The sequence below is a fragment of the Eretmochelys imbricata genome, chromosome 8 (genome assembly GCF_965152235.1).
Source record: "Eretmochelys imbricata isolate rEreImb1 chromosome 8, rEreImb1.hap1, whole genome shotgun sequence".
Taxonomy (NCBI): Eukaryota; Metazoa; Chordata; order Testudines; family Cheloniidae; genus Eretmochelys; species Eretmochelys imbricata.
Genome location: NC_135579.1, coordinates 52,422,355 through 52,450,082, shown reverse-complemented (window position 1 = coordinate 52,450,082; position 27,728 = coordinate 52,422,355). Strand labels below are relative to the sequence as shown.

Below are 27,728 nucleotides of genomic sequence, written 5' to 3'. Positions count from 1 at the left end.
ATGTCCCGGGAGAGGCACTGCTTGCGGCAAAGGTAAGCAATGGAGCAGCACCAGCTAACGCCAGACTCATGGACACTCATGAAACCTTTACCGATAAGGTGCCCAGATGCTGGATGCACCCAGCGGAGGGGAGCGGGAGGCAACACCCAGGGCAGAGTGTCTCTCCTTTCCTGCGGAGCCTTTCACATGCCCTGAATGATTCCAAGCTCTAGAAAGCAGAACTGACATTTCTGTGTTTGCCAAAAGCCACCAGATATTTGACGTGGCAGGAAAAACTGGATATTTATGGATCTGGAACAGAACTGCAGCTGGATGCTTAACAGGCTCCTCTGCCCGCTACAGCCCACCTGCAGCCAGCCTCAGCTTTTCTTACTAGCTGCAGGGAGGGGTGACCCAAAGTGCATCCTTCTCCCTCCCGCATCCCTCTCATGGAGATCCGCTGCCTTCCGAGTAGTGCAGTGGTATTAGCTCTGTATCTGAAATATTTCAAATTCTAATGTGGTGACCCCCATTTTGGTCACAACTGGGGACTGAGCAGAAACCCTCCAGAGCTAAAAGCATGAGCTTCTACTGCTGGAGGTGAAAGGTGCTTGGAGCTGTAATAAACTCACATCCTCTTTGATGCAGGCACAAAGGAGGACTCATGGGTTACACTAGGCAACTGTGCTCTGCAACGTACATATCTTGGAGTAACGAAGCATGCTGGGCTGGGGAGCTGGGCCACTTTTCGCGTCTTCTTTTTCGCTTTGCATCTGGCTGATGTAGAGGACAGGGTATATTTCACATGGGGTGTACGTTGCTCAGAAAGCGGGTAGAAAAGTAAAGAGCCCTGCTTTGACATCCAGCGGGCCTGTGAAATGTGCATAATTTACACTGATTTGGTAATTCCGTAGGGACCATCTTCAGCCCTGGCATAAGCCAGGTGCAACTCATGTTGGCCTACGGGTGAGTTGCACCCACTTACAGGTGAGGGCATGGGCGATGGTGGGACTTAGGTAGCTGCCTTTATCTCACATCCCCCTGTCAGTTGCTTTTGTTGCTATGCCCCCCATCTCCCTGCCACGTGCCTTCAGCAGATAAGCTACACTTGCTTGGCAAACCCACCACAGCAATGCCAGTTACACTATTGTGCTAGAGCCACTTACACTGACCTACCCTCCATATGCAACTTACTCTGGTGCTTCTGACACTGCCCAGTTAATCCCGGAGCATTGGGCCCAGGCACGTCTCTGGGACTTCCTCCTCTTTTTCATTGTGTGGCTGTCTCCAGAGCCAGCTCTAGGATTTTGGCCTTCCCAAACAAAAAATTTTTGGCCGCCCCCGCTTTTTTTTGTGCCCCCCCGCCCCCGTCCCCGTCCCAACTCCACCCCTTCCCAACCCCTTCCCCAAATCCCCAGCCCTGCCTCCTCCCCCAGGCGTGCCGCATTTCCGCCCCCCCATTGCTTCCTGTGGCTCCCCCTGGCCCTAGCTCACCTCCACTCTGCCTGCTTCCCTGAACACGCTGCCACTCCGCTTCTCCCCCCCCTCAGGCAAGGGAGAGGCAGCGTGTTCAGGGGAGCAGGCGGAGCGGAGGTGAGTGAGGGTGGGGGGGGGAGCGCAGGAAGTAATGGGGCGGGGTAGAGGAACTGCTCCCCGCCCCAGCTCGCCTCCGCTCCACCACCGCCGCCTCCCCCGAGCGTGCCGGTGCTCGACTTCCCCTTCCTCCCTCGCTCCCTCCCAGGCTTGTGGCGCGAAACAGCTGTTTCGCGCGTGGCAAGCCTGGGAGGGAGGGGGAGAAGCGGAGTGGCGGCGGCACGCTCAGGGGAGCAGGCAGAGGCGAGCTGGGGCGGCGGGGGCACATTTCTAGGGGCGGCAGGGGCGGCGCTGGAATGCTGCCCCTAGAAATGTGCCGCCCCGAGCACCTGCTTGCTTGGCTGGTGCCTAGAGCCGGCCCTGGCCCTCTCTCGCTCAGATCCCCTCCTGCTCGCTCCATTCATTCCCTCACGTCACAGCAGCTGATGGCCTGTGGCACTTGCCAGTGAACACCTGCTGCTCTCTCTCAGCCAGGCTATATTGCTAGCTCCTGTCAAATCCGCCACTGAGGGCGGCGCAGGGGACTGGAGCGGAAGCCTCTACCTCCACTAAAGAGATGAATGAGACCCCTGGAGAGGCATCTCTTTAACCTGCTAATGAGACTCCCTGGATGCTAATGAGAGCTGGCATCTGAGCGTGCAGAGAGCTCACTGTGCCTGCCCCTCTCCTCTGCTCCTTTCCATTCTGCATGAATGCACTTCTAAGCAGAGGAAGCCCAGGCACGGCCTCCCTCTTCCCTTCCTTCAAAAGGAAAAAAAAACCCTTCTTTTATGTGGGTTGGCTAGCTGCATAATTAGGATCCGGATGTGCAGAGGTGCCTTCCGTCTGGAGATGGCCATGATTCTCCGATAACTTCACCACTAACAAGACATGCCAGTGTCTGTGTCCCCCCTCTGCCCGGTGAGCACAGACACTGCCATCATAGGAGAAAGATGGGGAAAAGAAATGGGAAAGGGGGCCTGAGTGCCCCCAGAGTGTTCCCTGTGCCTTCCTAGCTAGGGCTCTGTGTCCTCCAGGCCTGATCCAAAGCCCAGTGAGTCCTTCCACTGACTTCAATGGGCTTTGGAACCGGCCCTCTGTAATTCCACAGCCAGGGAATTTGCTGCAGAATCTACCCCTCACTGCAGGGTTTTGCTCCAGAATTCAAGCTTGCATTTAAAAACAAAAATATAGAAAGCTTTCTGCAGCTGCAGAGAAAACCTTCCAAGCCTCAGCCAAGTGTACACAGTGCTGTGATATCTGCCTGAGTCTGCAGACAGCCTGAAATAATGCTGCCCTGTTTCATCCCAAGGGGATGATAACTGTGAAGTCTCAGGCTGCACACTTTGTTTACAGCATTGTTTAACACTTTCACTGCTGACACTCTGCAGAGTGAGCCAATATGCTTATTCCATGGTCTCAAACTGCGCCCCCAGCTACCAAAAGATTGTCCCCTTCTCAACTGTCAAGAACTCCAGCTCCCCCCTGACAATGTCCGCTGCAGACCAGGACGAAGGCACATTGGTAGTGCTGTGCTGGGAAACTTGCACAGCATTTGGATTATTTTGCCATCACAAGCACCAAATTCACGCAGCCATGTCTAGGTAACTGCCGTGCAATAGATTGTGCCATCACCGCACAATGGCCCAGTGAATCCTGAAACTGACCAACTTGGTCACAGTGCTTCTGTTTCATTAGCGTCTGTTAGGAGCATAGGATTTGCTTAGGAAAAGAGCCGAGTGTTGCACTTTCTAGTGGGGTATCCTGTCTCTGGCAGTGGCTAAAACTGAAGGCAAAAAAAACAAAACAACCCACAGGGTGTACCACTGTACGGTGTTATCCCTGCAGGAAGAATTTCCTCTATGTTCTGACAGGTGAGATTTGTCAACCCTATCATTATTTTAGCAAATACAGTCAGCAGTCGACCTACCTAATCTATTCCATGCATTCTTAACCTGGGAGGTGCAAGCAGGTCTCAGAGGATTGCAAATGTGGCACCCATTGTTTTAGTTGACGCACAGGCTTGAACCAGGGACATCCCGTGTTAAAAGCATAAGGTGCCACAGCTTGAGGTAGGATCAGGCCTCTATAGCAAGGGCTCTAACAGCTCCATATCCTCTGTAGATCAGGCACGGAGGGGTACCTGTAACACTCACCAGTGGCTTATACAAACACCCTCTCTTTCTTTATGGCTAGATGGGGGAGGAGCCCGGCATCTTTTTGCTCCAGTAACGTGGCACAGCTGGCACTGTAGGTAGCAACGTGCTGTATAGAACAATGAGTTTCACATAGCTTCTGCCCAGATTCTTCCCAGGCCCCTCTATTTCTTTGCCATCCGGAGTAGGCTCAATACATTGGTGGCTGGCTTCCAAAAGCATCCTGCCACTCAATCTGCCCAGCAGGGACTGGGTGGTGGTTGCACACACAGATAAGTCTGTACCAAGCCCTTACAAGGTATGTCTACACAGCAACAAAAAGCCCACTGCTGGCCCATGCCGGCTGGCAGAACTCAAAGGAAGGGGCTGTTTCATTCAGTGCAGGCTTCCAGGATCAGGCTGGAGCTGAGTTCTGGGACCGTCCCACCTTGCAGCGTCCTAGAACCTAGGCTCCCAGAACCCAGGCTCCTGCCCAAGCCCAGATGTCTACATGGCAGTGAAACAGCCCCTCAGCCCAAGCCCTGCAAGCCTGAGTTTGCTAACACAGGTCAGCTGTGGGTGTCTAATTGTTGTGTTGACATACCCAAGGTGACAAGTGTCTGGGTCAGTCCAATCGCTGGTGCTACGGAATTCCACTCTTTTTAAAATGCAAGTCATGGTGTTTGATTTGCTTGTTATTTGCCATCTGGGTGTTTTTGCTAGAGTGCCGTGGGACTTGGGTTTGTGGGAAATTCTGTTTTGTGGGAAATTCCGCTGCTGTGTATTTCTTTGCAGTTCTGACATGACCAAAAAATTGCAACAGTTCCCTCCAGCCAAAATAAACTAAAATTGTGTGGGGTTGATTGAAACGTTTGGATAAAATTCATACATTTTGTTCTGATTTAGACTTTATCATATACAATATTTAAAAATGGAAGCCGTCATTTTGAAACAGAAAATGGAAACATTACATTGCAAAAAGGTCAAGTAGTCCCTCTGGACTTTATTGGACTGCTCCAGTCCCATTTTTTTCTAAACAACATTTTGTTGAAGTCAACACATTTCCACAAAACATGGCGGCATTGACAAAATGGCATTATCCGATGGAAGAACGTTGTGTGTGAAATGTTTCAAACAGCTCTAATGATTATTATTGCCAGTAATCATGTTTGTGTACAGTAGTACCCAGAGATCACTAGAGCCAGGGCTCCACTGGGCTAGGGGTTGTATATACACCTAGTAAGAGACTGTTCCTGCCCCAAAGAGCTTACAGGCGGGAGAGGAAAGTGAGGGGAAGTGATTTGCCCAGCATCATACAACAGGTCAGTGGTGGAGTCAGGAATGAACCCAGGGCTCTTGAGTTCTAAATGAGTAGGCTATGCACTGGATCACACTGTCTGTCACAGCCCTGATAAAGAGCTCCTGCCAAACACTCACCACCGTAGCCTGATTGTTTAATGGTGGCAGTAACTAACATCCTCCCCACCCGCGCTTGTAACTCAGATTGCCCAGGGATTAGAAGATGCAGCATTGCAAGCAGCTGGTGCATGTGAAGCAGTGATTTCTCAATTAAAACCAGGAGTATTGATTAACCAGGTTCGGTTATAAATATGAAGTCAGCTCCCCCGCTACCTCAAAGCATGAGTTACCGGACCTGATGCTACTGTTGATGCAATTTTAGGTACCTTTAATATTACAACACCAAGCTGTTGTGTTTGGGTCCCATGCACTGATCCGTGTGCTTTTAAACATCCCTTGGTCTGGGTAGGCTCCAGCCTCTCTCTCTCTTACTTTGGCTTCTGACACATTTCCTGAGCACAGACTCTCTGTTAGCCACTCATGGAAGTGTGACCAGTGGGCCCCCAGGACCAGTGCTGACCTCCCAAGATATCCAAGTTGCTTAAGCATATCCTTTTCCAGAGCTTCAACCTTGCGACCACTCTGGTTTACTGTTTACCTCTTCAGAGACAAATGATAGCACGTAACTCAGAATAAAACACCTATACATCTTTCCCTGCCTCGGTGTCCTCACCGCTCTTGAGCATTCGTTGGGCCTAAGTCAAACTCTTTTAAGGAGTCTAGGATCCTTCCTCTCCTCTTTCCCTCCTGCACAAGGCCTCTCCTGTCTCTCCTGCTTCTGGTCTCATCTCCCTCTCCCCAAAATGGCTAGCAGCGACCTCACTTCGCTTTCATAACTTCCAGTCTCCTTTGTCAGTCTGCTTCATCAGGTGAGCAAAGTCCCCCACCACGCAGGGGTGAAAGTAAGTCAAGTGACTTACCGGTACGCTGGGGCCAGCTCCGGCCCCTGGAAAGGGTGGGGCTGAGGGGGTCAGAGCCAGCCCCAGCCCAACCTGTAAGGTAAGTGCCCCTCCCTCCTTCCCCCACCGGGGTATCAGCAGCAGCCCAGGGCTCCCGGGGCTATTTAAAGGGCCCAGGGCTCCCCTGCTTCTACTGCCCCGGTCCTTTAATTAGCCACTGGAGCCCTGGGGAAGCGGCGGGGCTCCAGCGGCTATTTAAAGGACCAGGGTGGCAGAGGCAGCTGGAGCCCCGGCCCTTTAAATAGCCCCTGGAGCCCCCGCTACCCCAGGGCTCTGAGGGCTATTTAAAGGGCCTGCGGCTCCCTTGCTTCTACCGCCCCGGTCCTTTAAATAGCCCCCGGGGAGCCCTGGAGTAGCGGCGGTGGGGCTCCGGTGGCTATTTAAAGGGCCAGGGCAGTAGAAGCAGGGGAGCCCCAGGCCCTTTAAATAGCTGCCGGAGCCCCGCAGTTGCTACCCCAGGGCTCCAGCAGCGGGGCTCTGGAGGCAATTTAAAGGGCCTGGGGCTCCAGCCACTGCTGGGAGCCCCCGGCCCTTTAAATTGCCCCCTGGGGAAGCCGGGCTGCCCCAGTATGGTGCACCGGCTCTTGCCGGTACGCCGTACCGGGGCGTACCAGCTTACTTTCACCTCTGCCACCAGGTGATGCATAGCTTAGTGACCAACCCACTTGGGCAGCCTGGTTCTTCTGTGTGGCAGCAAACTCTTTGTCCAAGGGGGCTCCCATGTGAATAGAGGACTAGCAAGGTTTAATGACCTGCCATTGTTAACCCTGTGCCACTAGCCCTTGGGATTTCATCCTAAAATGAAGGTAAAAGACAAAACAGAAGGCAAACAAGGCCCACATTTAATATGGAGTCCGCAGTCTGATAGAGGTACACATAGAGTGTCCCCACTATCAAACAGAATTCATAAGTTGTACATAGATCACCAAACTGTCACACTGTTTCATCAGTCGTTCTACCTGGACAGAGAGAGAGAAAACGGCATAGCCTGGAGGAAGGTGGCAGGGCTCTGATGCTGCCATTCCAACCAGTGTAATACCCCCGCTGCTATCGCTAAGTGAGAGCATCCCACCCTAAAACTGGGGCCATTGGAAATACATTTTCTGCACACTGTTACATAGGCTGTGTCTGACAACCTAGATGCAAAACCAGCTGTTCTAATACACACTCCTGTAAAATTACTGCCTGACTTCTGCGTCTCTGTTCTAAGCTACAGGCTACAACTGTCTTACAGCCTCTGTGTTTTAGCACCTCATAGTCCTCCAAACCACTGGTCACTCCTCCCACAGCTATTTGAGCATAAGGTTTTGTGAGCTACAGCTCACTTCATCGGATGCTCCTCCCACAGCGTAGTTCTTCTCTGCCTTTCAGACTTCACCTATCCCAGGGAACAAACAGCACCATGTGTGGGGGCCAATCCAAGCACTACCAGCTGTGCCAGCAACAGGTAAGAACCTCTCCCAGGGCTACCCACTTACTCCGAGGGAAATGACATGGCCGCAGTGGGTGCTCACAGGGTTGTTGTGCTGGCACAAGCCTACTGGTTGTGCCGGCACAAGCCTACTGGTTGTGCCTGAGATTTGGTACGGCAATGACAAGCAGATTAAGGGTCTGAGCGGGACAGACACGGGTCACCCCAGAATTGAGACAGTCACAGGTGTGACTACAGCTCTCTGTTTTATGGATAAGAACAAGGCTAATGCTGAGAACAGCACCAATCTTGATTCAGTGCCACTAGCCCCGGTGAAACACTGATGGGCATTTCATTAATATTAATACATCAATAAGAAGAATACTTAGCTCCTTCCAGCCATAGATCTCAGAATGCTTTACAAAGGAGGTCAGTATCCCCATTTTACAGATGGGGAAACTGAGGCACAGATAAGGCAGTGACTTGCCAAAGGTCAGCCAGCAAAGCAGTGGCAGAGGCAGGAACTGAATCCAAGCCTCCTGAGGCCCGGTCTACTGCCCTATCCACTAGGGGAATCAGCAAGGAGTAAAACTGCCACAGCAACCCTCATCTGAGGATCTCAAAGTGCTTTACAATTATCTCATTTTACATTTTACAGAGGAGAAAAGTGACTTGCCAAAGCTCCTAGAGCAAGCCCCGTGGCAGAGGGGAATGGAACTGAGGAGTCCTGACTCTCAGCCTCTGCTCTGTCCATTAGATCCACGAGCCCCTTCTGTAACATCCAAGTGTCTGCTCACAGCTCTGAGATGAGAATGGCCTGCAGGCTGTACTAACTTCACATGAACCTTTCTTGCATTGCTCTACCAGTGGATCCTAGCCTTGACCTAAGGGGCCACGCTGCTCTGGAATGAGAGAGGAATTCCAATCCCTTGGAAGTTTTCCCTTTCTGTAGTGGGCTGGTTTTGATCTAGGAGGCTAATGTTAGCTTTGCTTTCTCTGCAGCCTTGCCCAGCCAACATGGCCAGCTTCAAACAACAGCAGTGCGCCACCTTCAATGCTAAGGCCTTTGGGAAGCACTATTACCACTGGACACCTCTCTACCCAGGTCTGTCCATGGCTGACCAGCTCAGCATGAGAGATGGGGACGAAAAGTACCTGGGGAAACCTGGTCAATAGGGGTAGGAGAAGGAGAGTTTCCTTCGGGTGTGGGTGGGTAGGTGCGTAAGCTTTCCACGTCTCTGGGCCAAGGCGCCCCCCTGGGTAGCTGTAAACCAGTGACCTAAAGGAGAAGATTGTCTCACTGTTGGTCCTGGAGCCATCCTGTGCCCCCGCTGCTCTGCCCGGTGCCATCTCACCTCTCTCCCTTCAGATGATTACACGAGTATCTCCAACAAGCCTTGTGACCTCCAGTGCACCACCAGGAGTGGAGAGAGACAACTGATGGCCCGAGCACAGGACGGCACATCCTGCAAAGATAGGACGTACCAGGGGGTCTGCATCAATGGCAAGTGTGAGGTGAGGCACTGGGAGGAAGGGCTGTGTATCGGGGGCTGAAGGCTTGGTTTTAAATCATTGTCTTCAAGCACCACAAGTATGGGCAGTAAGGTGAAACTGAACAGCTGCTATAGGGTTCCTGTAAATGTCACACTAATAATGCCTGTGTAGAATGGAGCAGTCAGGTTTGGGCTGGGGAGATCATTATGCGCAGCCACGTACTTGCATGAGGAGCATACATTCTCCCTTGAGCCTGGAGAAAAGCAGCAGCCTTGGTTTGTTTTTGAAGGAGCACCCAGCAGTGCAAGAAGTTTTAATCTGTTAGCGAAAGCCCTCTTGCGTTGCAATGGTACTTAAACCTTAAGACTCCATAGGACAGTGATTTGGCGGCTTGGCATTGCTGCTGCTGGATGTGCTGCCTCCTGGAGACGGTCATTGCCAAAATGACATTGTCCCACTAAAAACAGCTGCCTGCTGGCTCAGCAAGGCCATTCTTGGATGCATCCCCTTCCAGGGGAAGGACATTCCAAACCAATGTCCCAGCAAGGTGGGTCGGTTAAACATAGGTGAAGTATGAGCTAAAACAGCCCTTCACCCCACCTCAGAGTTCTTACTTCTGTGTGCCCAAGACACGTAAACTCTCACTCTAGGGATTTCCCCCAGTTTAGAATCTCACTTACCCAGTAGGTCTGTTGTGGACACCCCTTGCTCCAGAGTAGGATTGAAGACCTCTCTGGTAATGTTGTCTTTTCTTCTGTATTTCTTGCAGCCGGTTGGGTGCGATGGGAGTCTCTACTCATCCCGGACGATGGACAGATGCAGGGTGTGCGGAGGGGATGGCAGCACTTGCTACCGGGTCTCAGGAAGCTTCCGAAAGGGGATCTCACAGTTAGGTACACCCTGTTAAGTGATGCCCATCAAATAATTTCACATGTTGCTTCTTGCTAACATGGACTGCCAACTAGGGCAGAGTCTGAACATCCCAGCTGAAGGAGCTGAATAATACCTTGCCTTTCTTTCCCCATGTAAACCAAAATGATGGTATTTTGTCTGTTCAGCTTAATCAGCAGAGGAAACTGGTTTGGTTCGCTGTATGGTTAGTTAGTGAGGTTTTCCTCCATCACTTTATGATGTGAAGCGGCCGGGGGTCCTATTTATATCTATTGATCTCAGCATCTTGCCCATGCCCGATGATGTTAGGAGTTCAATGCGCTTTCTTTTATCTCTGCTCTGAGTTGATTTTACGCTTGGATGTTAATCTTGTACGAGGAGGGTCACTACATTTGTAAATGTGTGCTGCTGTTCTTGATGACAGCAATCGTTCTCCTGTATTCTCCAGGCCGATGGGCTGCAGAGGAGGTAAGTGTTCTCTGAAACGTGGTCCTCTCTCAGGCCCTACAACTCCCCTCACTTCTACCCCTCTCCATACTCCCACTCTTCCCTCCTCACAGAATGATGGGATTGTTGATTGATAGAGCAGCACTGTGATGCACTGATAACCAGAGAATACTGATTGTAGGACATTCTGGGACACCTACTACTCTACTTTATGGTAATTCCACTAGACTGTAGCACCCTCTACTGGATACAGCCCTGTTGTAACTGCACCCAGTGCTCTTCACAGCTCTGGTGATTCGTTCTCCTTTTCTGTGGGAAGAGGAAAAAGTTGAATCAGAAGTGTTTTTTGTTTGGTGGTTTTCCTTTCCCAGGAACAACTGCCAGCTCTGAATAAACCCAACACCAAAATGCACTTCATTGCTTTTAAATGTGACCTGCAGAGGATTGGGTTTGTGCCCGTTTGTGCTGCTTTAGAATGGATAAAGAAGGCCTGAAACAGTTTTCAAAAATAAGTATTACTTTCTGGGTTTGGGTTTTTTGAAATATCAGGATTGTCACATCTGGTACTCTGCGGGGTCTTGGGGACTCTGAGATTTGTATGGTGAGCTCTCACATGTTAACTGAAGGGGCAAGGTAGAACAAGGTGGGGGAGGTAATATCTTTTATTGGACCAACTTTTGTTGGTAAGAGAGACAAGCTTTTGACCTTACACAGAGCTCTTCTTTAGGTCTGGGAAACTTAATTAGGTCATGTCTACAACTGGCACCGCGGTAAGATCTCTCATGTAGCCGCTCTGTGCCGACGGGCTAGAGCTCTCCACTTGACATAATTAAACCACCTCCAATGAGCGGCGGTAGCTATGTTGGTGGGAGAAGCTGTGCACATAAGCACTTATGCTGGCAAAAGTTATGTCACTCGGGGGTGGTTTTTTCACACCCCTGAGTGACATAAGCCAACATAAGTGGTAGTGTAAACATAGCCTTAGAGTGTGTCAGCTAAATACAAGTGGAACAGATTGTTTAGCAGAAGTAGTTAACACACATTTCAAGGGGCCCTTCAAGATGAAGTGGCCTGGTAACATCTCTCCAGTCATTGGGAGGAAAGGAAGAGGGGAAGGGTAAGCAACTGTGCGGGTTGTTAGAGTGTTGTAATAAGCCATAGATCCATTGTCTCTATTGGGCGAGGTGGACGCAGGCAGTTGATTATTAACAAAAGTGCGTCTTAGATATTTGAGTTCAAAAAGTGTTAACAACAACAGCAAACCAAAACAGAGGCCAAAAAAAGGTGTCTAAAACTCTCTTCCCCACATCATTGCTCATCTTGTATTTGTTGTTATTTTTACTATTTAGATTGCAGTAGCAAAGATGCTGCTGCTGCGGATAGAGTGAGACGTATACACTCTTTTGTGATTCCAGCATTTCACTAGGTTTCCCGTCACCACAGAGTTTTGCATGGTAGAGAAGACCCACATTTCTAATGTCAAATACAATCTGATAAAAACCCTCTTTACCCAGCATTAAAAAATTGGCTTGTGCATTTGCTTGTTGTTTTCCCCTCCCTTTGCAGGTCACCTTTCACTCTCCAAGGGGAAACTATCAGGTTGAGAGGATGAGATCTGCAGCCCTTGATCTCTAGGTTGCTAGTTCAGATCCAACCTTGGGCAGTAGTTGGGCCTTTATCTTTTTGGGCGTGTGGCTCTACTGGGTGGGATGACTCCCTCATGCGCCCAAAACTAATACTTTCTTCCTGCCTCAGAGTTTGACTCGGGACTCAGATGAACTCCTGAGGTCTGCAGCAGCTCAACCTCAACAGACCAGGCAGAGATTTTTTTTTAATAATGAATCCTTGACTGCAAACAAACACACACACACACACACACACACAAAGAGGGAGCTGGGACAAGACCTCTTCTCCTGGAGCTAAAAGAGTAATTCTTCAGTGTGCCCTGTGCAGCAGGGCACCATCCCCCTCCTGCATGGACACAGAGCCAGCTTGCTGCCGCTGACTACTCCCGTTGAAACATAACAAAAGCCCATCAATCACTCCCAGGCTTGCCAACCCCTAATGTTCAGAAAGTCATGAGATTGGCTTTAAAATCCTGGGATTATGTAAAAATCATAGATGTGGCGTTCTTTTTATTTGCCTTCTGCTTTTTGAGCCTTTAGGATGCACCAGGCTCACATGTTGAAGCTTTCTCCACAGCCACAAGGGCTAGAAACTTCATTCTTAAAGAAAAAGTAAGGCAGAACTCATCCCATCTCCACTTGACTCCAGGAGCTGGGGCGTTAAGGACAACAACAGTATCATGAGACTCATGACAAAACCATGAGTTGGCAGCTCTGCAATGCCCTCACTGAGCTACCTGTGAGGCTGGAGCAGCCTGAGTCTCTCTCCCGCGTTGGGTTTCCCAACCCTTTGTTCTGTTCCCACTCCCCAGGCTATGTGTTCATCACGAACATCCCTGCCGGCGCCACGGACATTCTTATCATTGAGCGCCGGAAGACTGAAAACATCCTGGGTAAGCCACAGAAAAGCATGCAGCGGATAGCACGTCACCACCGCCAGAAGTGGGGCATGGGCTGTGCTCCTGGGAATGGTGCGGAGAGGACAGGCCCCGACAGCAAAGGAAGGCAGGAGCAAAAGCTCAAGGGGAGTCTGCAGGAGGCCCTGTGCATGACCACAGCCAGGCTGGAGCGGGTAAAGTCACACCAGAGAAGGGAAGGTGCTGGGGAGCAGCTTTAAATGGTTGTGAGCCCCACAGAAATGGGCAGATCTGGACACAGGAATCCCCAGCACCTTGCTGCATTGACTCCTGCACTGCCATTTCTGACCCTCTCGGAGAGGAGGGTGCTGGTGACTGTGGGGGGAGCCAAAGGCAGCGTGGCTCCTGAGTGAGTGGGAAGCAGCAGGGCGGGGCCAGCACACCGGGCAGCTGAACCAGGATTCTCGGGGTGTCCACCTGACTTCCCTTCACCCCCTCTGGCAGCACCGAGGGATTCCTCTAGAACCCTTGCCCCGTCCCTTAGGTGCTAACCAGGGCCGGCTCTACAGTTTTTGCCGCCCCAAGCAGTGAAAAAAAACTGCCTCCGCGGGCGGCAAAAGGAAGAAGCTGCCTCCGAATTGCCGCCGCAGCCGGCGGAGCTGCCGCCCCTTTCGAACAGCCGCTTCAAGCTCCTGCTTGGGACGCTGGGGCCGGCCCTGGTGACAACTGTACCCCTCTGGCAGGTGTTTCCGTAGGAGGGAAGGATACAGGCTTTAGGAAATAAAGGATGGACAAGACCATCTGTGATCCTCTCTCACCTGGAACGATCTGTTAGGGGTCACACAATCCTTTGTGTTGGATCTTTGCTTTCTGCATGGGCTGGGTCGCAGCTGACGTGTTATTCTTGGTGCTTTCAGAAAGCAAAGGGCTGAGAGATCTAGCTGGAATGAGGCTGTTAGGGGACCACAGATACCCTGACCAGCCCTGCCTCCATTGTAATTCACTTGACTAAAGCCAGGCTCACACTGTAACACTGGATCCAAACAGCCCTGAATTTGTGGGGTGAGGGTTAGAAAGCTAGCTCTGGGTCAGAATTGTGGGTTTCTCCTGACTTTTGAGCTAAATAAATCCAGCTCTCTGGAGGTGAAATTTCTCTATATTTAGCCGCTGTGCCATTGAACCACCAATTTTTCTTTAATGTTGCACGTTCAATTCTGCCTCACACGTTGCCGTGCTTCCAGGGGTCTGGACTAGAAACGTGACGTACTGTAGTGTGAGCTCAGGCCACCCCCAACTTGGTATCCCGTCCCTCAGGGCACCGACACACGGAGCCCAAGACAGTGTCTCCCCCTGGGTGATTTTCCTTGGCCAAGGAGTACTTCTCCATACAAGTCAGCATGGGCTGCTGTTGGCCTCTTTTCCTTGAAGTCTGCTTGGAGTTAAGTCTCCTGTCCCTCTCCTCTGTTTGCAGCCCTGGCGGATGAATCTGGGCGCTTCTTCTTCAATGGGAATTCAGCCATTGACAATCCCCAGAACTTCCGTGTGGCTGGCACGGTGTTCAAGTACCGCCGCCCTTCCAACCTGCATGCGGATGGCCTGGAGTATGTCATTGCCCAGGGCCCCACCAATCAGTCTCTGAATGCCATGGTATGTATGGAGCTAAAGATCTGGGTGCTTCCCTTGTGGTCTGCTTTCCGAGCCCCAAGACCACAGGTGCCCTGCAGGCAAGGGAATTTTGAGCTTTCCCACAGCTGGGGCTCCTGCCTCATTCCCTATAGCAATGCCTTCTGGGAGAGATTGGCTGTGCCATTCCTGGGCGGTCCTGCCCGGCCATCATGGGTACACCATCTCCTCTGTGTTCATCACAAAGCACTTACTCTCCAGGTCAGGTTTCAGGGTGTGGGTCACGTGTTTCTGATCCAATAGACATGATACATGCAAATGAGCTAACAGGGTTTTTGTTTTCTCCCCAGTACTATAACTTCAATGGGAAAATGCCCCATATAACGTATGACTATACTGTGCCACACATGCCCTCGCCAGCTCTCCAAACAGCTGCCCCTGCCCTCAAGGCACCTCTCTACCTTCATCTACCAGACTCCAGCCCCGAACATCCAGCCCCAGTCCCAGCAGATTCTGGGGCTGTGCGTGATTTCAATGCTACTTGGCTGTCTCTCTCCCCGGACGATGTCAGCGACCGGTTCCCACCCGGAGAAGAGCATGGAGACCTGAGCTTCAACAGTCAGGAATTCTTCCAGAGTAACTCCACTGCTCAGGCCGGACCCTGGGGCTGGGAACAGAGGGAAGAGGAAGAAGAGAAGTTTGGCTTCCGGATCAGACAAGTCTACCATGCAAAAGGAGTGGGCGAGGAGGCAGAGGAGGAGGAGGCGGCGGTAGTAGGTGGAGAAACAGATTTGGGTTTGTTTGTTTTCTTGGCTACCTCATGGTTGGGCAACTGAGGTGCTTGTTAAGGGTGGGACTTACAGAAACACTCAGCATTGGCCCACCTCTGCTCTCATTGAAGCCAGTGGGCGCTGTACCATACCAACTGGGTGGATGGGGGAGGTGGTGAACCAGAGGGGGAACCAGAGGTGGTGAACCAGAGCCTCTGTGGGCTCATTAACGCCTCTGCATTTTCCTTTAGCCTCCAGCTTAAACCAGATTTCCATCAGCACAGCCATGCCCTTCAGCGTGATGAGGCCCGAGATGCCAGAGAGCGGTGGGATTGGGGCAGCCAGGCTCCAGCTCTTCAGGAGATTGTGTCACCAGGACCCACAAAACGCTGCCTTTTGCAGGGAACTGCAGTACCTGGCTGCCAAGCTAGGCTGGAAGAACTCAACTGCAGGGCTGTGGAGAGAGCTGGTGGCTGGATGGCCAGAAGGGCTGCACAAAGGGCCTGCCAATATGAACTTGCTGGAGAGCACGAAGGCAGAGGCTTACGCAGAGAGCCAGGAGAAGGCAGCTAACTACAGTGTGATTACAAGCATTCAGAACCCCGTGCTGGGTTCCAACTCAAGCCTCCACTCTGGCCTCGGGAATAGCCACCTGGCAGAACCTCTTCAAGCCCCTGGCCCTGAAAGGTGAGATGCCGCCAGGTTCCTGAGGGAAGACAGGGTGCCGGTTATCCTGGGAGGATTGATCATCCCATTCCCATGGTAGCTTTAGGGTTAGAATCATAGAATCATAGAATAACAGAGTTGGAAGGGACCTCTGGAGGCCATCTAGTCCAACCCCCTGCCCAGAGCAGGACCAATCCCAACTAAATCATCCCACCCAGGGCTTTGTCAAGCCTGACCTTAAAAACTTCTAAGGAAGGGGATTCTACCACCTCCCTAGGTAACGCAGTCCAGTGTTTCACCACCCTCCTAATGAAAAAGTTTTTCCTAATATCCAACCTAAATCTCCCCCACTGCAACTTGAGACCATTACTCCTTGTCCTGTCATCTGCTATCACTGAAAATAGTCTAGATCCATCCTCTTTGGATCCACCTTTCAGGTAGTTAAAAGCAGCTATCAAATTCTCCACTTGGTTCTCCACTTGGGTTTCCCCTCTCTGACTCCTCTGTTATTGTGGTGTTGGGGAAGGTGGGACAAAGTCAGCAGCCTGTGCCAGTCCATCTCAGACTCCCAGAACACGTTCCATAGTGCCTCTGCTCCTCCAAAGGGGCTTGGTCACCTCCTACATGATCCCTCACTCACCAACGTGCTCCACCAGCCGTAGGAGATCTTCTCATGCAACCTGATACATGCAAGCCTGCAGGAGAGCAGTAAGAAAAAGAAGCAGAGCCACTGGGGTCCCTCTCCATCCCCTGGAGTACCCAAGGAAAGCTTTCACTATCTGTCACTCATCGCATCCCAAACTAAGCTCATTCCTGCTCCTCTCTCTGCAGCAACGAGTTTGATGTGAGCCCCCTGGACCATGATGACATCAGCCTGGCCGACATGTACCGGTGGAAGGTCTCCGCCTATGCTCCCTGCAGCTCCACATGCACTTCAGGTAGGTTTGGTCTGGGAGACTGGATGGCTTTGCAGGACTGGGAATGAAACGTAGAGCCCTTCACCTGAAGGTCCCCAGGTATAGTCCAGCCCAGCAACCAGAAGCTATTATTATTTTTAAGTGGTTTGGTGGCCTCTGTGAAATAACTTGGTGTCCTCAAGCCAGTTTCTAGTGGAGTAGTGTCCACATCCCAAAAGCCCCTGCATCGGTTGGCACTAGGTCACACCCCTATGGGCAATCTCAGCTGCTGGGAATGGCAAGTGAGCTCTCCTTCCCCTGTCTGGGGCAGGGCGGAGGCACATGGCTAGGGCAGGGTGGCGAAAGCTTGCACTGCTGCTGCCTGTGCTGTCCTTCATGCGTGGGTCAACAGAGGAATCCCTTCTCCAGGGCCGGCAAGTGCCTTTCACCAGCACTAAATCCTCTTCAAATGCAAATGAAGGATCCAGCTACACCATGAACAAGGGTTAACATTTACACACAGGCACGGCTCCTGTACCTCAGCCGAAGGTGCATGGGAGAGAGCTGCAGGGGAAGAACCTGGGCATGTAGTATATGATCTTATGGGTCATGGTGGCTCCTGTTTCATTGAGGATCTATATAATTACCCTAACTGGGAGGTGGGTGAATGTTTCTGTGCTTGGGTGAGCCTTTTAAAACTTGTAATAAGCCATCGAGAAGAACCTGAGCCCAGCTGAATAGTAGGTTCACACTTGGAAATGGTGACGTCCCTTGATGTGAATAGCTCCAAGCTGGGCTCCAAGTCTTGCCAGTTCGTTTCATGTTGGTGGGGTGACTGGAGCGGCTGAAGTATATTTGGTGGGGAAAGGGAGCTGGTACATTCAAGACCTGTTAGTCTGCAGAGGACCTCTTGACACGGCTGAAGCTCCTGGAGAGTGGTGTCAGAATGAGCATAGATACTTCAGAGGATGGGAGCTTTATTTAAGTTTCAGCATCCTTTTGCCTGAATGAAGTGAGACTAGGAGTAAAGGTCCTGGGAAGAGGTGGGTGGAAAGCAACCCATCAGCAGCATCGGGCTGTCTTTGGCACTGGTAAACTATGCTGTGGAGTGTTCAGTTCTGGTCTTGGCTGCTGTCCTGCTGGCCTCATCACGTGGGGCTTGAGCTTTGCAGTTCTCTTCTGGATAATGATCCTGTTGAATATTTGTGGTTTTGCCATGGCACTAGACTCTCAGATACATAGGCACCATGTAATAGATGGAGCGAGTAGTGGTTTGTTGGAGAGCAGGCACTAAGAGAGATTCCTGGTGCCCAGCAGGCATCAGCACCTCCTATGCCATGTGTGTCCGGTACGATGGAGTGGAAGTAGGGGAAGCGTATTGTGATGCCCTGACCCGCCCAGAACCCACTCATGAGTTCTGCACAGGGAGAGAATGTCAACCCAGGTGAGTGAGGATATTCAAGCCTTGGCCCCCTCTCAGCAAGACACCCCATCAGCCAAGGATACAGCCACAGATGGGCCTGCACAGCAGCAAACCGAGCTAGGTGGGACCTGGCAAAGACTGCACAGGCAGAATAATGCGTGGGAAGCCAACAACCAACAGAGAAGGAGGTGCCCAATGCACACCCACGGTTTCGGGTGGGTTTGTACCTAGCACGGCTCGGCCATGCTTCCGCTGCTGCTAGTTAGATTCGTGCTAGCTCTAGGAGAACCTGTGTGAGTACGTGCATACGCGCAGGGGGATCACCCCTAGCTCGCAGTACAGACAGAACCTAAATCAGGGGAAAAGAAAGGGAGAAAGCATGAGAGAGAAGAGGGGTGGGCGTAGGTGGGATTTCTGTGTCCTGTAGCTGATCCCACTCAATCACTCTGACGCTGGGTGTCACTTAGCACCCACAGTGCAGAGTATTAGAAAGAGGTGGGTGGGGTCTGTCATTTTTTGGTGGCCATCTTGATACAGCAGAGTGAGGAATGACCCCGGAGATGCTTAGACCGTGGGTTTGCGTCAGCTCAGGTTGTTGGGCTGGGTTACATTGCTTTACGGCAGACTGGAATATCCGCCGGTGTCTATTTAAAGGTGGCCTAACATGTTGTGCAAGTCAGGATAAAACCCCCCAGGACACAGGCAGGGCCAGATGCATTGGGTGTAATTTACAAGCTGGGGGCTAGACAGAGCAATTCAACAACCTGCCCTGAGGAAGGGGTGGCCCACAGCTGCACTGCCCCAGGAACCCCAGAGACTGAGTTGTACCTCTGTCGCGTTGCCTCCCTGCCCCCTCCCACCTTACTCTGATGGGGGAATAAATTACTCCACCCCCTTTTCATGGAGCAACTGACTCCCCCCAGGCACTCGTGCACCTACTCTGACTGGTGGATGCAGAGCCAGGGCTCCCCCCACGCCCCATCCTTCTCCCCCTGCTCCTACCCAGTTGCTCACAGTGGGTGAGTAGCCCCTGCGCTCCCCACTAGAGTCAGTCACAGTCTGAGCAAGGGATTAAGGTCCTTACTCCCCTGCTGACTCAGACAAACACTGTGACCACCCAGCCCTCTGCGTATGGGGATCATGCTGCTCCTGGAAATACGCTGCCACCTCTGCGCTGGAAAGGGACAGCCTTGAAACAGCACACAGCAGCCCTGTGCAACAGAATAAGGCACAGAGAAAAGGACAGAGTACCCAGTTGAAAGACCTCAGTAATGCTAGGCAGCAGGGCAGTTGGACACTGGGGACACAGGTGTTAACCTTCTTACGCTTGTGAAAGGGCCATGGAGTGAAGTTTTTAAGGCCCACATGCAATCAGGCCTCTGTGCTGCATGTGGGAGACCAATGAGCAACTGGTAGTTAATTACAGGGGGATAATTGTCCTACAGAGTTATCACTTTAATTGGAGACACATGCGCACTGGGCAGTCCCATGTACTCAGGAAGATGAAAGGAGCCCACCAGTGACCTGTGTCAGATACCCCCTGTCTTTGATGTCTGTGGCCCCCAGGGTGCCTTGCTCTGACCTATGCTTTGTCTTCTCTCCCCTTGCGAACCCACCTGGAGGTGGGAGACCAGTCGCTGGAGCGAGTGCTCCAGGACCTGTGGGGAGGGCTACCAGTACCGGACTGTGCGCTGTTGGAAGATGCTGGCTCCAGGCTTCGACAGCTCCGTTTACGACGAGCTGTGTGAGTCTGCTGGGCTGGCCAGGCCAATGGAGAGGAAAGCGTGCAAGAACAAGGCGTGTGGGCCCCAGTGGGAGCTCTCCGAGTGGTCGGAGGTATGGAGTGCAGTGGCCTACCCCATGTGTCAGGGTTAGACTGGGGAGTGGCCCATGACGAGAGGAAAACTGACCTCAGCAGTAGACTCATTCCTATGTGTCGTGCTGAGGAGGTCGCTGGGTAGTTTGAAGCACAGTAATTAGGCATCACAGGGAAGCTAGCATTGTTCTTGCCCATCTTTTTCCTGTTCTAACACAGTCCAGGGGAGTCTACTACCCCTTCTGCTATCTTGCATAATAATTTGCATTTTTATAGGATCATCCCTGTGAGGATCTCAGTGAATTTAGCCACAGAGCACCCCTGCGAGACTAACCTCCCCCTCCCCACATTTTACAGCTCAGGAAACTGAGGCACTAAGAAGCTAAGCCCCACACTTTCAGAAGAGGTCACTGATTTTGGGTGGCCAACTCAACACGCCTTGTAGGTCTGGTTTTCAGATGTGCCAGACCCCTGCATTTCCGGTTTGCTGGTGGGAGCTGAATGCACTCAGCGGCTCTGAAAATCAAACCCAAGGTGACTCATGCTGGGCACCCAAAACTTGGGGGTATTTGGGTGAAGTGACTTGCCTGTAGCCACCCAGCAGCAGAGCTGGGACTAGAACTCTGGTATCGTGATTCCCCCGCCACTGTTTTAGCCACAGGACCAGCCTTCCCCTCTGCACCAGCACTCACCTCAGTCTAGGGAAGAAAAATGTATCTTTTCCCTCTGCCCCCACCCAATCTCTTGTCCCCTTACTGACGCAGTCTGGTCTCTTGTGCTACAGTGCTCTGCTCGGTGCAGCAGTCAGGGGATGATGAAGAGGGAGGTACGCTGCTCAGTAGAGCCAGGCCTCTGCGATGAGGCCCTGAAGCCTGTCAGTGAGAAGGAGTGCACAGGCCCACCCTGTGACCGGCGCTGGATTGCCTCTGACTGGGGACCGGTGAGTCCAGGCCGGCTGCTTTTCCTCTTTCCCTGACCTGTTCGAGGCTTGAGGACTTGGGTGAAGAAATGCAGTAGCCCAGGCCTGAATGGAGGTGGAGATGGAATCCACCCCGCCCCCCGTTAGAGTGGATTGTGGGACCAGAATCCCCCACACACCCAGAGCAGATTACGGGTCCGATTACGGGATTATCGCCCACACAGACAGTTTACATTATACGCAAACAAACGGTTGAGTTGTTTTTGCTCAGACTTCTAACAAACATTCCCCTCCAGGCACAGATGGAGCCTGGAAAAGGTCAGCTCAAAAGTTTGGGACCATTATGAGTGCCTGAAAACGAGGAAGCTACTGCGTCTCCTGAGTTAAGGAGGCAGTTGTGAGGCCATCAGCCCTTAACCGCGGCATGTCAGCATCAGAGCTAGGACCAGCACTCTGGTCTCCTGCCTCCCACTCCCATACTCTGGCCACTCAACCATGCTCCCTCCACTCCTGCCAGTGCTGTTCAGTGACTGGCACCTTGACATGCCCTTTATTTCTCCAAGTGCTCAGGTTCGTGCGGCAAGGGGCGGATGAGCCGCTTTGTCGTGTGTCGCAACCTGGAGGGGAAGGTGATCTCGGACTCCCAGTGCGATCCGGCTGCCAAGCCTCTGGCTGTCTACCCCTGTGGGGACAAGAACTGCCCTGCACACTGGGTGGAGCAGGAATGGGACCAGGTAAGCCTGGAGTGGCCTCACTTCGACCTGCCTGCTGTCTGGAGGGGCTGACTCCAGGCATCCGGCCCCCTTGGGGGGAGGGAAGGGGTACATGGGCCTTGGGTAGCCAACATGTGTGTTCTACAAGCACAGGGGGCCTGTGTGTCAGCGCTGAGGGGCTGGGAGGAGGCAATGAAGCAGGGGTGAGCCTCGGGGAGGGAGAGCGTTTGGGGCCCAGGGAGGGATCAAAGCACAAACCCTGGGGAAGCCGAGAAGCCAGGAGAACGGTCCCTTTGGGGGAGAGGGGGGCGCTGTCCCCTGGGGGGAGACGGCTGGGGGCAGGAGCAGCACACAGGGGTGGGGGACATAATGAAGCAGTGCCTGATGGGACTCACCCTCTGCTGCAGGACAGGTGGCTCCTGAGGCGCAGCTCGGCTCCGCTCCCCACCCGAAGCCTGGCTCACCGCGGGGGGGGGGGGAGGTTCCTCAGCTCCCTGGGGCTGGTTAGCTCCTTCAGGCTCTTCTCGCTGCCGTGGCCCTCCTGCTCCCTGGAGCGGATCTCGTCATCCTGCCCGCACCTGGGACAGCCTGCCATAGCAGAGGCTGGAGGAGGGAGGAGGCCATCATTGGTCAGGCTGAGTTGGGGCCGGTCTCTTCAGGCCAGACGCCCCATTGGGTGCCTGGGGCTCCCAGCTTTACTGCCAGAGCTGCCGCGGGTTGGGCAGCGACAGCCCCTGCACTGGTGCTGGAGCTTTGCCGTCCCGGGCTGGGTTAGCAGAACCGCCTGCCAGCTGGCTCTTTCCCGCCCGAGGCGGCTCAGGAGGTTCCCGAAGCAGGGAGGGGAGTCACAAGCGCCACTCCCCACAGCTGCCGCTCCGCAATGGCTTGACGCATGCTGGCTTTCCCAGAGCTCCCATCGGAGGGCAGGGACTCTGCTCCTCCGCTCTAGCCTGCTGGCTCTTGCAGATCCAAGATCTAAACAAGGCCCTGAAGTTCAGTCCCGTTATGCACACTGCAGTAAGAGTGGAGAGCACTGGAGAGGGGCCCCAGCCAAACCCCAGGACCCATAGGCTGTCTGAAAGCAGGGCCATCAAGATCACTGTGCAGCGGGCATCTCCTGAAGCATTCACTAAGAGCCAGTGAAAGCACACGGCAGTGTGAGAATCCCTCGGGACCAGGAGCAGATGAGCCGTAGCTACCTCTGCCTCCTCTGCTTTGACTTGAGGTCTAGAGTGGTCAGATTGAAACCTGAGCCGTCGGTCATGGGGGGCAGGTTGCATAGCCGGGTTGAGTGTGGGCACAACTGGGGATCGGGGGCGGGGGAGAAAGGGGGTAGTCTGGGCCTAGGGAGAGGGTAACTGCTAGGGGCTGGGTTCCAGCCACACTATTCCTTCCAGCACATCCTAGCTGCCAGCAACCCTCCCCAGCCAGCCACACTCTGCCAGCCCCCTTCATGGCCTGTCTACACCACAGCTGCTGCCAGTGTCAGAGCAGTACAAAGGCTCCAGCGAATACGATTGCTTTGTGCCACCGATTTTCCAAATGGCCAGTGATAGCATAGACCCAGCCTCAGCTCAGGCGCTGCTCTGTGCTGCCTGCCAGCTTCAGCCTTGCAATAGCTTGTTTTAGGTGGCATCCCAGATAATGCAAACCAGGACACTTTGGCATTTGTTTTCCCCATACAGCACTGAGCTAACATGGCTTTACAGTGAACTCAGGAGGGAGCACAGAGATGCCCTGGGGCCTAGCAGAACCAGCCAGACCCCAAGCACTTTTAAGCTGGGGTGGCGATATGAAGCAGGGAAACCACTTGATAATTCTACATTTCAAGCGCTAGGTGCCTAGGGTCCCACCATCCCTGGCTAAAGAGTGTTCTCCCTTTGTCTGAGCAGCCTGCTTAAACCCACCTCCTGGTTAGTGCTGAGGGCTTGAGGCTTGATGGGTGTAATAAACTGAGGCTGTTTTATTTCCCTACGCCATGGCAGTCCATTACCCCCTTTGCCTGCTGTGCAATTTGCACACCCCAGTGCAGCTGGGTTTACAAGCTCTGTTTCTCCAAGTACCAGCGCCCGTGAACTCAGTCTGAGCGCTTTTCTTCTCTCATGTCCCCTTCCAGGGTTGAGCGGGCCTTGGTGATCAAGTCTAGCTGGAGGGTGATTAAGATGGAATACAATCCAGCTCCCTGCCCTCCAGCTGTGCTCGCGTTGCATGGCGAGGGCAGGGGGAGTGAAAAGCGGGGCAAGCACAGAGGTGGCAGTCACGCTGGCAGAGGCAGCTGGGGACCTGCAAAGGGTGCAGAACAGAGCTGGACTCTTGCTACTGCATGACTGAGTATGTAAGAGCTGTCTTACAAGCTAAAGCGTGTCAGTAGAGCCCCGCGTCACGCTGCACTGGCCTGGCGCCCGTTACAACTAAGCCTGCCTTGTGTTCCTTCAGTCCCGATCCAGGAGCGTGCAATATGTCTCTCACCAAGACTGATGTATTAATGCGCTGTAATATCCAGCTCTTACATGGCATCTGGGTACAACTACCTCCCTAAAGGCTAAGTCTACGCCCTGACCTAGGGGTGCGACTCCCAGCGCACGTACACAGACGCGCAGTAACGCTCGTCAGACAGCAGTGCTGCCATGGTAGCATGGGCTTGCTGCCCCGAGCACAGACCTGCCTGAACGCTGGGGGGGACGCACTTGGGGCAGCCTGCCTGCTCCACCACTGCCCGTGCTACTGCGGCTACTTTTAGCCTGGTAGCTCAGATGCTCTTCTGTGTCTAAGGACCTCAAAGCCAGTTACAGACACTAACATCCAACGTCTCAAAGGTGTCGCGGCTGCTAACTTTCATTGGCATCAGCGGCTGCGTCAGGAGCAGCACAAATGTTAAGTGACTTGTTCAAGACGGCACGGTGAACTGCTCTGAGCAAGAACCCCCCTGCTGGAAGGCCGGCGCGTCTGCCAGCCTGAGCCCTGTGCCGAGGGTGTAGCAGTCCGTAGCAGCCGTGAATGAGCTGGGTTCCTTTTCGCTTTTCCAGTGTGACGCCAGCTGCGGCCGGGGGGTGAAGACCAGGAGCGTGCTGTGTGCCGGCCTGGAGAACGGCGTGTACAGGGAGTATCCAGAAAAGCGCTGCAATGCCTCTCAGAAACCGGAGGTGCAGGCGGCCTGTTTCAAGAGGCCTTGCTCTACGTGGTTCACGACCTCCTGGTCTCAGGTAGGGAGCGAGAGGGAGGGGGTGGGGATTGAAGGAGCTGGCAGGAAAATGGAAATGACAAATACCCAGGGGGAAGGGGTGATGGGCCTACACTCCAGGGAGCTGCAAAGGAAGACTCAATGCCAAGGGAGCCAGGAGAATTGCTACTTTCATGTTGTGCCTGTGGCATAGTTAAGTCTGAATGGAACCACCAAACCGGCTCCTTTCAGGGGCTAGCAGGAGAGGAGAGGGCTGGACATGCTCACACCCCCGAGTCTCTGAGTACAGACCTAGCAGGAGTAGGGACACCAATTACCTGTGTGCTGGGTAATGGTGACTATCTTGGTGCCCATCTCCCTTGGGCGTCATGCCCCATAGAATAGAATGCACACCCCTACCCTCCAGGAGCCAACTTTCTTCACACCTTTCAATTGAATTTAATTGGTGTGTTTAGTGCTAGCGAACAGTGCCAGACTGACAGCCCCAGGGGTGTGCGGCCAAACAGGATTCCCAAAGGGCTGCAACAAAGCAGACTTCCTCCACAGCCCACGCATATGCCCCAGCCCTGCCTTGCAGGGATAAGAAGGGAGCTCAATTTCTGAAACTGTTCTGTGCTTGGCATCTCTGTTGAGTCCTCCCACCAGGGAGCTGATGAGCAAGCACGGTATGGCAGGAGGTATTTTGCAATGCATGCACCTAAGCAATGGGTGGTAGATGGAAGCCATCACACTTATTACCCGTAGGCCACCAAAGGGTTGTTAGCTGGTAGCCAGTTTCAGTCCCCATGTGCTCTGGTGGATTTGAACAAGTTGCATATGGTGCAGGGAAAGGGTCCATCACCAGTCCCCCCTGCAGCCTCGTTTGTTACTAACTCTAAATTCTAACCTCCTCTGCAGCCCTTTGAGCGATGGTGGTCTGAAGGTCTTAGACTCTCTGCCCCCGAGCATGGGCCAGGTCTCCAGGCGCTGTGCTGACATGCATAGCACTGGGAATGCTGGATATGCTAGTTAATGAGACCAACCTTTTTATTCAGCTTGTACAACTCTCAGCATGGCCTGGGGACATTTCTGAGCTGCTAGCTCTTATGCAGAGAGCCAGCCAGAAGCAGAAGAGCAAGCATCTTGGGACCAGTCAGTAATAGGCATAGGGAAGCACAGAAAGAGAACAGTAGTTTTCCCCCAAGGCCCATTAGGTGAGAGGCTGGCTGGGGACTCACTGTAGGGTGAAGTGGGAACTCCCTCAGTGAATATCCCATCTTGGGGGACCAAGAGGAGTGACTGGGGGGGTGATAGGCACCAGGCTCACAGCCCGCTTCTCCTCCCTCTTGCTTCTGACAGTGCAGTAAGACGTGTGGTGCCGGCCTGCGGCTCCGAGAGGTGAAGTGCTACCAGGGAGATGCCCTGGGACAGGGCTGCGACCCAGCTTCCAAACCCGATGCCAAGCAGACGTGCCAGCTCCAGGTGTGCCCCACGGAGGCACCAGGTAAAGGGGGGCGCTCTTGAGGTTGCAGTTCAGGCTTGGGGGCAAGCCCTTGCTTTAACTGCTGCTGTGGATGCTTTCGCTCCCCAGATGAAGACTGTGAAGACAAAATGACAGCCAACTGCGTGCTGGTGCTGAAGGTGAAGCTGTGCTCCCATTGGTACTACAGGAAGGCCTGCTGCCGGTCATGTAGGAGTAAGGCGCCCTGATGGCTGCCACACCACGCTTCCCTTCCAAGACCAAGGGGCAAGATCCCCTTAGAAACAGACTCCACCATAAACCCTTTTTCTATGACAGAAGCCATTCCGCCTGGAGTGCTCTGTCACAGAGCCAGTCCCTGTAGAACATCCTGCTCAGCTAGGAAGGATTCCTTGGGCACACGTAGCAACAACAGTCCCCTCTTCACCTATAGGATTTTATAGAGAGACCAGCAATTCCTACAAAGCAACCAGAGCCTGGGTAGTGTGGGAGGTTGGTCCCTGCCATCCATCACCAAGGAGCTGCTCCTCTTCCCCACCACACTGCTAATTCATGGCCCTACTCCTGCTGGGTGTGTACCCAGAGCTTCAGGGACGTGAGCAAGGAGTCCCATCAAGAGGTGGCCGAGCGTGTACCACAGCCGGCAGCAGCTAGACCAGCTGCTATACCCTCCAGCCAGAAGGTCAATTTTCAAACAAAAAAGTCCATTTGACAGTAAAGCAATAACCCATCCATTTGTATTTTCTGCACGTGTGTTCGGGCATGGATGGGGGGCAGGGCTGGAATGGATGGGAGGGTGCATGTGCCCCAAGACCGCTTCCAGCGCAGCACCGTGTAAAACCTGCCCGGCCCCGATCAAAGAAGAGAGACAGCCCGCTTTATAGTTCAAAGTCCTCATTTATTTCTGACATTCACTCTGTATTCACAGCTGAGCAACAACGATGTAGAACGCCATGTAGAAAAGTCTGACTTCCCTGTTCCTTCCCTCACCCCTTAGCAGGGCTGGAGCTACATTTTGGGCTCCCACTTGAGTTTTGTAGTGCTCACTTTTGTACTTGTTCACATGTTCCAGCACACATGCAAAATGTATTTGGGATTTCATGAGTGATGGGGGTCTTCAGCTGGGGTATACTACCAATCTCATACTGGGGTACACTTGGCCTAGCTCAGGGCCACATCAGCCTGCTAGAAGCCTAAGGGTCACATTTAATGTGTGTACAATGGAGCAAACTACAGCTATCTTCCCTTTTAACAGAGGTGTGACCCACAGAGCCTACAGCCTGTCATATAATGCACAACTTTGATCCCAGCAACCTTCACTGGGAAGAGACAGCATTGCATGCCGGGACCGTTAGTCTCCGTGGGCTGTCCCTTCATATTAAAGAGGCACAGCTTTGTGCTCTGTTTAGCTCATGGGCTGCACTTCGACCACCACAGGTCGTGTGGGGTTAAGTTCAGGCTGGAGGGCTAGCTAAAGCAGGTACTAGCATATGAAAGGACAGGACTTGTTGAGTTAGACCAAGGAAAACCCTG

The 27,728-nt window shown here is 53.0% G+C and overlaps 1 protein-coding gene across 1 annotated transcript; it reads left to right on the top strand.

Moving 5' to 3' along the window:
• Window positions 1-26,425, top strand: LOC144269407 (ADAMTS-like protein 2). The gene is made up of 17 exons (XM_077825055.1): window positions 1-32; window positions 7,376-7,451; window positions 8,418-8,520; window positions 8,785-8,930; window positions 9,679-9,802; window positions 12,685-12,765; window positions 14,201-14,376; window positions 14,703-15,147; window positions 15,374-15,809; window positions 16,620-16,726; window positions 18,002-18,128; window positions 19,730-19,943; window positions 20,708-20,863; window positions 21,406-21,576; window positions 24,582-24,758; window positions 26,075-26,219; window positions 26,307-26,425. Exons 1-17 carry the CDS (start codon window positions 1-3, stop codon window positions 26,423-26,425), a joined length of 2,835 nt encoding a protein of 944 aa, XP_077681181.1.
• The last annotated feature ends 1,303 nt before the right edge of the window (window positions 26,426-27,728 follow it).